At 32.5% G+C, this 13,039-nt stretch overlaps 2 protein-coding genes across 2 annotated transcripts; one reads left to right on the plus strand and one right to left on the minus strand.

Annotated features, from left to right (window-relative positions):
* Positions 1–1,939: 1,939 nt before the first annotated feature.
* Positions 1,940–4,232, plus strand: LOC143611045 (protein HEADING DATE 3B-like). The gene is made up of 5 exons (XM_077085363.1): positions 1,940–2,173; positions 2,300–3,123; positions 3,329–3,380; positions 3,461–3,906; positions 4,016–4,232. Exons 1-5 carry the CDS (start codon positions 1,940–1,942, stop codon positions 4,230–4,232), a joined length of 1,773 nt encoding a protein of 590 aa, XP_076941478.1.
* Positions 4,233–4,639: 407 nt separating this feature from the next.
* LOC143612160 (putative 2-oxoglutarate-dependent dioxygenase AOP1) lies at positions 4,640–6,532 on the minus strand. The gene is made up of 3 exons (XM_077086212.1): positions 6,186–6,532; positions 5,304–5,625; positions 4,640–5,056 (listed from the first exon to the last, which is right to left on the minus strand). The coding sequence occupies exons 1-3, from the start codon at positions 6,530–6,532 to the stop codon at positions 4,811–4,813; spliced, it is 915 nt and encodes a 304-aa protein (XP_076942327.1). The 3' UTR covers positions 4,640–4,810.
* Positions 6,533–13,039: the final 6,507 nt, after the last annotated feature.

The following is a 13,039-nucleotide window of genomic DNA, read 5'->3' on the forward strand; positions in this document are numbered from 1 at the left end:
TTCCCTAAGCATTCTCGTCCTACCCCTTATCTATAAATTAAAAATTACACTAAAGCTTACTACATTTTCTTTCTCCATTTTAATTAAATAATATTTTTTATACATTTTATCATTACCTTTTCTCTTTCCTTCACTCACAACCACTCTCAAAATATATTAAAAAAATTATAGGGGATGAACAGTAACTTTTCAAATATACAGAAAAATCACTACTTTTTCTAAAATATAAAAACTCCTCACTCACAACACCCTGAATCACTCTCTAAATTATAAAAACATCACTCACACAAAATAAGGGGTTGGATGAGAATGCTCTAATTCGTCCTTCGATGACTACTCAATGATTACGAGAGTGAACTCGGTTGCTACTCCATGCCTATTATTACTACTATATATAATTAACAAGTTTTGTGCCGCAAGTGGCCTGGCCTATTGGGCCACTTGGCGGCACAATATTGGTCGGTGATTTTTTTTTATTTCAGTTACCATAATAAACATAATAGAAACTGACGAAATGTCAATTTTTTTTTGTTTTAGTTCCGGACCATAACAAATTTAAAAGGAGCCGACCGAGTTTGGGCAAACTCGCGGCCTTATTTAAAGCCAATGACTGACAACGCTACCCCCCCCCCCCCAATTGGTCGTTGGTCCACCTCAAGTTTTATATATTTTTTTCGCTTGTTAGTTCCGGTATCGTAAAGTACATAATAAAGACCGACCGAATTCGTATCAAATTACCGCCTCAATGCTCTGGACCGACAACGTTTGGGTTTTACCACCGCCCATGTTTGCCAACCAAATAAACATCGTCTTAAATATTTTGTTTTCTTATATGCTAATGTTTTATATGTTAATTTGACGAATTAATTTTTTGGGGTTTAACCCTCAAATTTTACCAATGATGTATATATCGTAATTAACGCAGCCGGTGGTGAACGAATTCATGTCAGCTCATCGTCATAACGCTCGGGTCGATCTTACCAACACCCGAGTTTCAACGCTGGGGTCACTGGGTAGAAAAACTAGTTATACATATATTAAACGCGATATGAGTACATTTTTATCGATATAAATATTAGAGAATATATTAATTATTAACCTTTGTATGAGAAATGCTATTTGATTAGCTCTTTGTGTTCCTTGTTTTTCGATAATTGTACGAATGTATGGTACCAAGTACTTATGCCTCTAGAGAGAGAGTAGAGAGAAAAGACTTAGTCGCACTTAATCTCTATATATAACCACAAATCACCTCAAAACATGTAAATTGTTTGAATTCAATCTCTATGATTGTGATGTGATCTCTCCCCATCAATTTCTCCATTTTTAACTCTCTACGGATCGTGCCCTGCTTGCGATGCGCGCATATAATGTATATATGTGTGAACCCTCGGGTGGGCAAAAGTAAAATTGCACTAATTTTGACGTTATTTTACTAATTTTGTGAAAATAACGTTAAAAGTGATGGAAGGTTAATCAGGCATCATGTGGTGGCGTTGATAGCCGAAAGACAAGGGTACATGCACCAATCAGCCGGCGTCCCGATGATTGAGTGCTATGTGCCTTATGTAATATGTCCAAGGCTTGATGCAAAACTACTATCGAGCCGGGGGTCTCACCGGAAGCAGCCTCTCTATCCCCATGGGGTAGAGGTAAGGCTGTCTACATCTTACTCTCCTCAGACCCTACCATAGCTTTGCTATTGGTGGGATATACTGAGTACGATGATGATGATGATGATGATGATGATGATGATAACTCTCTACGGATCACAATTTGGTCTCTTCATCAATCTGTGCCGTGTTCTTTGCTAACTCCGAATATTTCAGTGAGGTGTTGGATTTTGGTTCTTTGATTCAACCTAGATATTAAGAATTCATAATATTAATTTGATTCATTAATGTAAAATCACTAGAAATAGTGATATTGATATTAATTAATGGGAAACATGAAAGATGATCAAGGGAAGAAAATGGATCCTTTGTTCCCTAGGCTTCATATTAGTGATGCAGATAAAGGAGGTCCAAGAACACCTCCAAGGAATAAAATGGCTATTTCTCAACAGTTTAATGTGCCTAATTCGCAAAGGTGTATCTCCAGATCTGTATCGCCGGTGTTACCTCTTTCTACCAACAATGGAAGTCGTTTCGTTCCTTCGACATCTTCTTATCATGTGAGTTTAACTTTTAGTCTTTTATTTCACATTACCAATATAAGTTGTGTTATTAATGACTAAAAGTTTAAATTAATAGTTACTATAAGAGTGAAATCATGATTGTGTTTAACCAATGTTGTATAGGATGCAAACTATAAAAGAAGTACGATCTCAACGTTTGGGCGGTCGTGTGGATCAACAAGATTGGCTACAAGGCTTGATTCGTATCACTCGAGTGGTATTAATTTGAATATCTCGTTAACAACGGTTAAACAAACGATGGAAACGACTAGCTGTCAAACGTTATGCAACACCGGACATCCAAAACCTCAAGACTTCAGAACTGCAAGGAACAATAATACTATAGTCAAGAAGCTAGAATTTGATGATGATTATATGGTTCCAAGTTTTACATATGAGAATGGTCAACGTAATAGAGGGAGTTTCCCAAATTTAAGCGCGAATGTATATCAAAAACAGCTGAAACTAACCGATAAAGATGCAACAACCCATGATATAAGTACTACAACGTATAAAGACATGACTAGAGAACCCACGACATGTTATAATTCGGATAGAGGCCGGTTTTCAGAGATATTAAATGAAGGCGTTTCTTCCTCAATAAAGAGAAGTGTCTTGATAGATGAACAACAAATGTTATGTGATCCCGGTATTAGGTTGCCACTTAAGAGAAAAAGTTTTCAGGACAATATGGTTTACAAAGATGGTACAAAAAAGATATGGACCTTGTTGGGAGATAATAAGAAAATGGATAGAGATACTCATGAAGGTCTTGCTCCTATTAATAAAAGTGAAGAAGATCATGGTTCTTTACATTTAGGAGACGCTGAGAAGATTAATGATGGACTAGGGACAGATTTTCTTTCAGAATTTAATATAAACCCCGGGGAAGTTTCACAAATTATCAGTCGAGAACAATATTGCATGGCAAGAAGAACAATTATTCAGTAAGTATCTATAATTTATTATGGTGTGGAGATTTCATTAGTCAGAATATGATTAATGGATAATCGAAGACAATTTTACTACATCTTATTATACAAATGATTATTTGACCCCAGAACCAGTTTTACTAAACTGATTCTGAGGTCATAGTGCGTAAGCAAATTTACAAAGTGTTCATGAGTTTTCTCATTTGCCATGATATTTCAGGCAACAAAGAGTTTTCCAGTCACAACTCTTCGAGTTACATCGAATAATCAAGGTATATATGTTGCATGGTATTTACGTGAATACAATGCTATAATTGAATCGTTGCTTATACTATGAGGTTTAAACTGACAGGTACAGAAAATACTAGCAAAATCACCCGATCTTTTGATCGTAGACGCCTTTTACAAACTAAAGAAGTCGCCATCTGAAGACATGTTTCCACATCTTAATCATCAAAAAGGAAACAATGAGATTGAGAAAATATACAACCCAAATTTAATAGACCTCCCACCACCTCCACCACCACCGCCTACCAATGGTGGCAAACAACCACCGTGGTGCTTCCTTCCACAGCCTCCCCTAGGAAACCAATGGTTGGTGCCAGTAAGGTCACCGTCAGAGGGGCTTGTTTATAAGCCCCTTGCGGGACCTTCTCCGCCACCTGTTGGTCTCATGCCATCAGTATACGGCATGAGTCTGGCACCCTCTAATACAGACTTCCTCACCAACGGTTATAATATTCCAACATCTTACCAACAAGGAATCAGTGTATTTCCAAGCACTTCACTTTTAACATCGTATGGATTTCTGGCTATAACAAAACACATATGTTCTCCATTGATTGACGACGGTTTAAGTTATAACAAAATTAATAAAACTGCATGTAATATGGAGAGTGATTTGCAGGGAAGTAGTGGAAGCACATCTAATGAAAGGAAAAAAGATGAGCTTCCTCTTTTTCCAACACCACCCATGGTTCAAAATTCAGAAATGTCCAGAAGAAAAAGGATCTGATGAACCGATAAAGGTGATCAAGGTTGTACCGCATAATCCTAAATTGGCATCTGAATCAGCTGCTCGTATATTCCAGCTCATACAAGAGGAAAGGAAACATAATGAATAGGGATGTAATTATAAATTTAGAAATTATTAGTGTTTTATTTTTTTTATTTTTTATTATTACATTTTTTTTGTTAATAAGATTCTTTTTGAATTAATAATGCATGAAATTAATATAAGGTAGATTTTATTTTTAATTATCACAGTAGATATGTTGTGTTTTCTTGACTAAGGTTAAGTATATTAAACCTAAAAATTTCCAAATTTGTTGAACTATATATTGTGATTTGTGATGGTGTGTATATAATACAGTCTAAGACAATAAATCAATCTTTTTAATAACCTTCTTTAAAGAAATGATCAATTCAACATGGATATAATAAGAATTTAAGGTCTGACTCCATCTCAATGTGGTCATCACTAACACTATAACTCAATTTCTGAGTTGAATGATTTAATTAAAGATCTTCCCATGTCAATTAATATCATTTTCACAAAACGTTGACAACGTACCGGGGCCGGTCTCGTGTCATTATCATTTATCTTAATAATTTAAACATCAATTTTGTACAAACAAACATCCAAATCCACAAGATTTATTACTAGATTACATAGCTAACATGCAATAGGAAAACCGATTTATCACACCCCACAAAATGATTTAATGTGGCAGTATTCTTGCTCAAACTGTGAGTCTTTGTTATAGAAGTCAAGATACCCATAATGATCAAATGATTTATATTTTCTTAAATGTTCATCATCAACTAGCTCCTCTGGTACTGTTATGATCCCCTTATGGTATGCAAATAACCCTATTGAATATCTATACTCGTGCCCTTCCATGACTACTCGATGATAAGGAGAGTGAATTCGGTCGTTACTCCATGCCTATATACATCAACTTAACGCAGTATAAGTACATTTTTATCGATATAAATATCAGAGACGATATACTATTAGATATTATTACCATATTTGATAAATATTATTTTATTAGGTTTTCATTTGTAATTATCCTGTTATGGTATACGCTATATGTTATGATCAAGTACATATAGAAGTTTAATATAATCTTAACGTTTTCGTCGACTAATTCTAGCTTTGATCACATAGGGTGGATATATAGTATTCTTACCTTGAATGCATCACCTGCCATGACCAAAAAAGAGTAAGGAGGGTATTCAACCGGTATCCATTTGTTGTCCTTAGTTTTAACCTCTAGTCCTTTAACTTGATTTTGGCTGAGTATGGATATGAAGGACTTGTCTGTGTGAGATATGGAACCAATTTTAGTCTCCTTAACGGTTGGCGGTCGATATTTCATTACTCTAAGAAGATACGTCACAGATTCAGTATAGGATTCATGATACTTCTGCACTCCATAGCTTTCAAACACCATCTTCCTCACTGTTTCTTCAATTTCAGAAACTAGTTTTGCATAGGATTGTATAATGTTACTGTGAGAGAACCAAAACAATGGATTAGTATCTACTAAAATAGAGAATTAACTTTAACTCATTCATTAAAATCAAATTTATTGTTTTTTTTTTTACAATTTTTGTGTAACATGGAAATAACTAAAACCCTAAATCAATTGAGAAAACTTGAGATTATTTTAATGCGCTAAAAACTAACGAACGTTGACATATATATATTGTATGACGACAACATGTCGTCGCAATAGGCAACAAAAATCCAAAATTTCCGAACAACTATATAGAGACAACATGATGTCGCTACATGGATACGCTGCCGATTGTATGTTGTCATTGCTATAGGGCCAATGCATATATATATTTTTTGAACAACTAATTAATATTTTCACATGTCTCACATGAGACTAGAACTTACAACCTTTTTTTATTGAAAGCCAAACATATTTGTCACTAGACCAAGCTAGTGATGGTTTATACGGTCAACGTTGACGTTTTCTTGAAGTGAGATTTTTTTAATATAATAAATGTTTCAACACTAATTAAACACTAGAGTAATATAATAAGTGTTGTAAAAAAATTACCAAAAGTTGTCATTCCCAGAGGGCCACATGACATTTGTGAAGCTATTAACTCCATGAACACTTGTAGCATTCTCAATTCCAAGGCTTTCTAAGAGTGGAAGAAAAGGGATTTGGCCTACATAGCCATGGTAAGCTTTAGTTGAAGTGTTTTTTACTTTTGTTTCCATTGGAAGATCAAACAGGGTTTTTAAGGAATCAAATATTTCCTTATTGACTTCTTCAATCCCATCATAAACGACCAAAAAGCAACCATACTCTTCAAGTGCATGCCTCACTTCATTGCTTGTGTTTTGCTTCATGTCTACCATGTTAATCACAGGAATCTTAGGTTGTACAAATATGCCCATAATTTGTGTGTGTGTTATAGAGAGAGAGAATCTAAGGGAAAGATTTTGTTTCAGGTAATGTTTTTTTTTCTTCCTAAAATTGGTGTATTGTGAATATTTTGTGATACAAAAAGAGAAGGGCTAAGGGTATATATAACAAAAAATAGACGTGGTTGACGAGGGAGGTTTTATACTTTTATAAGTTTATTATTCTAACTTTGATAATGGTTTGTTTTTTAAAATTCATTTTATTATAATAATTAATTTTTTTCAAAGTTTGTTGATTGCTGAATAATAATACAATGTTTCTTTGTTGTGTCACACTCTTGCTGATCTAATGACTATAGCTACATTTCAACTACCACTCCTACACAATTGTAATATGTAAATTTAAGGCAAACCCGTAACCTAATAAAACTCTACTTTGTATTAAAACTTTGGCATTGATGTATGAGGATGTCCAAATTATTATTTTTGTTCGGTTTTTTAGAGTTCGGTCTATCATTCAAGTTGATCCGATGTTTGTCAAACCATTTGATTTTCGAGTTTCGGTTTGAGTTTATATATAGATCTAGTGTTAAGTTTTTTTCAACAGCAACTTTCATTAATGAAACGGCAAAACTAGTGAAGAGCTAGAGCCAACGAACAAGAAAAAACATTAGAAAGTAAAATTGCATCATTCTTGCTAACTTAATGACTTAAAAGACGGCGTATTTTTTATCTAAAGAAACGACAAAGACTTGATGTTCTTCATTATTTTAGTAACTACAACTGCCTTATTATGAAAAATAATCTCGTTTCTCATTTTAACAAGCCGCCATACATTGATAACTTGGAACACTTTTTTCTTTGGGTTGCAAACATGAACCGAGTTGTGTAAAATGAGAATATCTTGAACCGAAAAAGCGAAAATGAAGGAAATTTTGCACCGAGAGCTAATAGCATACCATACTTGATTTACAAACACTTGCCAAATCCGAGGGAGTACTATTAACTAAGATTGATATATTATATGGTTGGTGAAAGATAATGGTATAGATAACGGGAAGCCATAAAACATAATAAAACATAACTTTAGATACGTGATACCTAATGTAACTTTTTTCTAATCTTTTAATTCGATTTTATTATTATTTGGTAATCATCACACGTTTTTTATTTAGTAATTTAAAGCTTCTACTGGCTATCTGACAACACTAGTTAACAAACTTTATAGCAAAAAATAAGTTGTATTTCATCTAATCATGTTTTGGTGTTCAGTGTGTGGAGTGGTGGATCTATATGTAGGGTCCGAGGTACCCCTCAACTTTTTTGACGAAATGCAATTTTATGTATCGTATACATATCCCCAAAACTTCAACGCCCGTCACTTTCTTGGTATGCAAAAAAAATGTTTCTAGGATACTACATATATCCATGAATTTTCCGCATATCCATGAATTTTTTTTTTCTTAAATCCGTCACTGATCGATGATTATTAATAATTTAGGTCATTTGCCTACATAATTTGCTTTGTTATTTATTGTTATTGATTAAAATACATTCAAAGTTTATTGTTGACTTCTATAATCATTATATTTTGTGCATGCCATGTTTTTGGCTGCTGACCCTTCCCTTGTAACTAGTTAATGGTCACGGGTCATGTAGAAAATTTTGAAGCTACAAAAACGAAGTGCATTTGACTTAAGTTATTATTTAAAATTTTATAATTTTATGTGATAATTTTGATGGATTCAAAAGTGACTTTTCGAAATTTTGATTAAACATTTAATAAAAAGGTCAAATCTAGCTTTGTGAATCACGAAATTGTACAAAAATAATAAAATTATGTTGTATTTAGAAGTATATAAATTACGTTCAAATTATGTATTTTTTTTTGTCTTGAATTTTTATATAAAGATACTTTTCTATCATCAACTTTCGTCTAAGCATGTCAAATATGTCAAATAATTTTTATTGTAACCATAAGATTATAAAAATAAAATTTTCATGTATTTATAAGCATACAAAGTTTATATTGTAATTTTGGGTTACTAGATTTTATTAACTAGTTTTAACTTTGATTTGTTAGTGGGGATTAATTCCAACTTAGAAAACATTTACATATAGTCCTAACTTTAATAGTAATATTTTTCTCCAACGATCCCAAACTAATTAAAAGTTAGTCACATCCGGTTTTTTATAACGTGGAATGTTTACATGGCAAAAATGCGTCTCTTACTACAAATTAAGAGGGATTCATAATAAAACTGGCTTACATTTCTAACGAACACTCAATTGAATCTCTAAAAATTTACAGAGTTAAGTTTCAGTTAATCTAGTCTACATTTCTAATGAACACCCGATTTGCAGTAACATACATGTTTTTGCCATATATATGTAGGTCATGTCATAACAAAACTAACGGGGTTAACTTTCAATTAGTTTATGATAACTGGAAGAAAATACATATATTCAAAGTTAGGAGTATCTAATTATCTATAAACATTTCCTGTGTCAAGATTAATCCCGGCTAATAGGTTAAAGTTGAGATTATTAAAATTAAATAATCCTGTATTTTAAGCATAAGTATAATAAAATTATTGATACGCTGTAAAATAACTAAAATTATATTATATGACAATGGCTTTTGAAAAAAAAATGAGTTGAAAGGCATTTGTTATTGAGGAGTCCACAAAGCCAAGAGAGAATCTATCTGAACGTTAAAAACACTATCTAATTTATTTGTACATCGTTGTCAATCTTTAACTCTTTTAAGCAAAATACAAATTATACCTTAAATGCATCACCAACAAAGATGAAGGATGGTATTTCACAGGAATCATTTGTTGCATGCCCTTTATTTGAAGTTTTAACCTCTAATCCTTTCACTTGATTTTGGCTGAGTATGGTATGAATTAGGACCTGTCTGTGTGAGATACGGAACCCATATATATTAGTCTCCTTAAGCCAGAGCCAATCCATAGGGTGTGCCAAGTGGACGTCTGGACGAGACCCTACAGACTTAGGAAAAAAATTAAAAAGATTTAATTAGTTGGTAGTAGTTTTCTTAATATATATTTGAGTTAAACGTGGGTTTTCGTTAAAACACTCTCATCGTGAGATATATGGATCTCCACCTTTTTTTTGCCTCTCACACTAAGGTACTGTTTGTTTTTTCAGAGGTAAAATATCTGCGAACGACATCTGTATGCCTCCGTAGCAGGATAGGTGAGCCAAGCTCTACAGTCTGCTAGAAGAAAACTGTATGTTTTTAAACGTATGCAGACTACTAAAATAAACTGAAATTTTTAAATAAGTTGAACCATTAAACATAAACATCCATTAGACATAAACATCAAAACAACCATTAACACAAAAATCAAAACAACCATGAAGTGTTTTTTACTTTTGTTTTCATGGGAAGATCAAACATAAGGAATCAAATATTTCGTTTTTGACTTCTTCAGCCCTCCCATCACAAGCAACCATACTCTTCAAGTGCGTGCCTCACTTCATTGCTTGCTTCATGTCTACCATGTTAATATGGATGCAAATGAGCCAAGTCCGAGCTTGACTAAGAGCGTGTTTGGGATTGAGTTTAAAACAAATTATTTACTTATTGGCTTTTTAAAAAATCCAATAAATCATTTTTTATTTTAGCTTTTTGATAAAGTTAAAAAAAATGTTTTCTAAAAGCCACAAATTTGGCATTTTTTTAAATGGTTTTTTTAAAAAACCAATAAGTTGTTTTAAATTAAATATGAAACATGGTGTAAGCTTGAGTTTGGCTTATTTATATTACACAACGCTCGAGCTCGAGTTTGGCTCGTTTTGATTTCTATTTCTAAAGCTCGAACTCGGCTTGGATTAGGCTCGTTCACTGTTTATAAATTTTATATATATATATATATATATATATATATATATATATATATATATATTAAATAAAAATTATATAAGTATTAGGCGCATTTGGGCTCGTGAGCCGGCTCAAGTTCGATAAGTGAAACTCAGGTTTGGACTCGTTTAAGCTCAGCTCAATCAAATTTTTTTACGAACAAATCTCAAATAGCTCCCAAGCGGCTTGGATTATTTGCACCCATGCGTGTTAATCACATGAATATTTGGTTATGTAACAAAACCTACAATTTAAGAATAAGTGTTTGTGTGTGAGAATCTAATGTTAATCATGGGAAGACTTGTTTTCAGGTAATATTTGTTTATTGTCTGAAGTCGTTGCAAAAGAAGATCTAGAAGGATATAGATTAAAAAAAATAAAAATAAAATAAAAATTAGACGTGGTTGACGAGGGAGGTTGTATTATTCTACCTTTGATAATGTTATATATATTTCAATTCATTCTATTATATAATATAACAAAAATTCAAAGTGTGTTGATTATTGATACATTGTTTCTTGTCGTGCTCACTCCCTTGCTGACCTTATGATACCTACATTTCAACCACCACTCATAGAGGGAAAAAAAATATGCGAGCTTCAATCGTAGCGAAGGAACACGAACAATTTCATTCTTTAATGAGAGAATACTTGTAAGAATTTTCGTTTGGTCAGCTATTTGTGAACAACCGTTCATTCGTTTGTTAGATAAAAATTTGATTAATTCATGAAAATGAATAGTGTCATGTTCGGTTAGGGTGCGGTTCGGTTTGTTTACAGCCCTACCGAGTAGTGATGCTATATATATACAATTAACTGAAGATGATACGGATACTCAAACCGACCATGGATGAAGTGTTTGCCTGAGACCTTTCCACACGTAGCTAGTTTTTTATTTAATTTTATAGTAATTAATATTTTTATTTACAACTTACTTTTTGTTTATTACTTTTACGTTTACTTATCTCAAATTTAAAACATAAATGTAAAATATATAAGCAAATAAACAAAATAAAAAATAAAATTTTTAAAACTTATTAAAAATAAAGGTAACATTTTTTATATTAATTGAAAAAAGTGTGAAACTTAAATAACAAAAATTGTCATTAAGATTATAAAGTTACCGTTGGTAATTTGTTTGTAATACCTATCAGTAACCAAACTAGCGATGACAATATGTTTGACGGAATATATCTACTCACATGGATTCTTGTTAGTAACCCAATTCACCGTCAATTATTTGACAGAATTGTTAGTGATGATATTCATGTGTTTAGTACTGTAAGGACAAGATTGTTGTAGATGAAACCATCATGTGTTCATCAATGTTCTCCATCAACTAGTAGCAATTAGATCCCCGTTTCTCCATGTTTTCTCTAAGCACCAGTAGCAATTGAAGAAAAGAAGACGCGCCATGAATAAGTTTAAATAGAAACTAATTTCACGTTCAGATGTAAATGTATGCGTGATGTCGTGATCTTACTTGCAAGCGAAAATAGTTCTTATTGTTCTTACTAAAAAACTAAATAAAACACCAAAAAGAAGAAAACATACTTTTGTTTTTGTGATAATTAATGTTAATTCTTTTTCTATTTTTAATTCATTTTTATTAATTAATAATCATCCCACGTTTTCTACTTGGTAATTTATCTTCACTGGTGTCTCTATAGTCTATACAATAACACTAGTTATCAAACTTTAATCGCTATAAAAGAAAGTTCTTTAGGTTATTTGACTATCTAATTCGACTTAATATTTATAGTTATTTATTTAATAGTGTCTTTTAGGTTGATCTATTATTTTTTTTTCTCAAAAGTTTGTTGACTTCTATAATCGTAATATTTTTTGTATGCCATGTATTTGCTGACCCTTCCATTGTAACTAACTTAACGACCTTGTAGAATAGAAGCTACAATTACGGAAATGCATTTGACTTTGAGTTATATTTATTTCTAAACTTTTATTATAGTTTTCAATCATAAATTTTGATAGATTCATAACTCATAAGTGATTTTTCAAAATTTTGATTAAATATATAATAAGAAGGTCAAATCTTTGTGAATAACTTAACTATATGAGATACTTTCAGACGATAAATATTTTATTTTATGGAATTTCTTATATAATAGTAACCAAGCTATCATCAAATTTTCTAAAACTTAAAAGAAATGCATGATGTGATTGGCGGACTCGCCCAAAAGGCAACACAAATCATGAAGACACCAACTTTGGTGTTGCTCGACAAACACCGAGTCGGCGACCATTCGGCCATCGATGACAGTGGAGATGTGCTCGAGCCATCAAAGTGATCGATCATTGATCGAACAACTGTTGTGCACGTTCCTAAAAACTTGCCATAAAAACCGAAAACAAACAAACTTTTCATATACCATAATGTAAACACCACTCCTTGATCAATGAAATATATACTATTTCTAATACATATAAGTAGTGGTGTGTAAAGTCGGTCCGGTTCGGTTATAGAACTATAGAAGAAAGCTTAACCATGACCGAATGGTCGGTTAACCATAAGTCGGTTAATCGTCGGTTATGCTTCGGTTTGGATTAAGTTTGGTTAACTCTCCATTGCATTTTTTATGTTTTTTCCCTTTGTTCTAGTTAAAATTGATATGGTTATGATGTAAAAGA

This window comes from Bidens hawaiensis, unplaced genomic scaffold, assembly GCF_021521415.1.
Source record: "Bidens hawaiensis isolate Kalapana, Puna unplaced genomic scaffold, B.hawaiensis_p1.1 tig00002236_1, whole genome shotgun sequence".
In the NCBI taxonomy this organism is placed as follows: Eukaryota; Viridiplantae; Streptophyta; class Magnoliopsida; order Asterales; family Asteraceae; genus Bidens; species Bidens hawaiensis.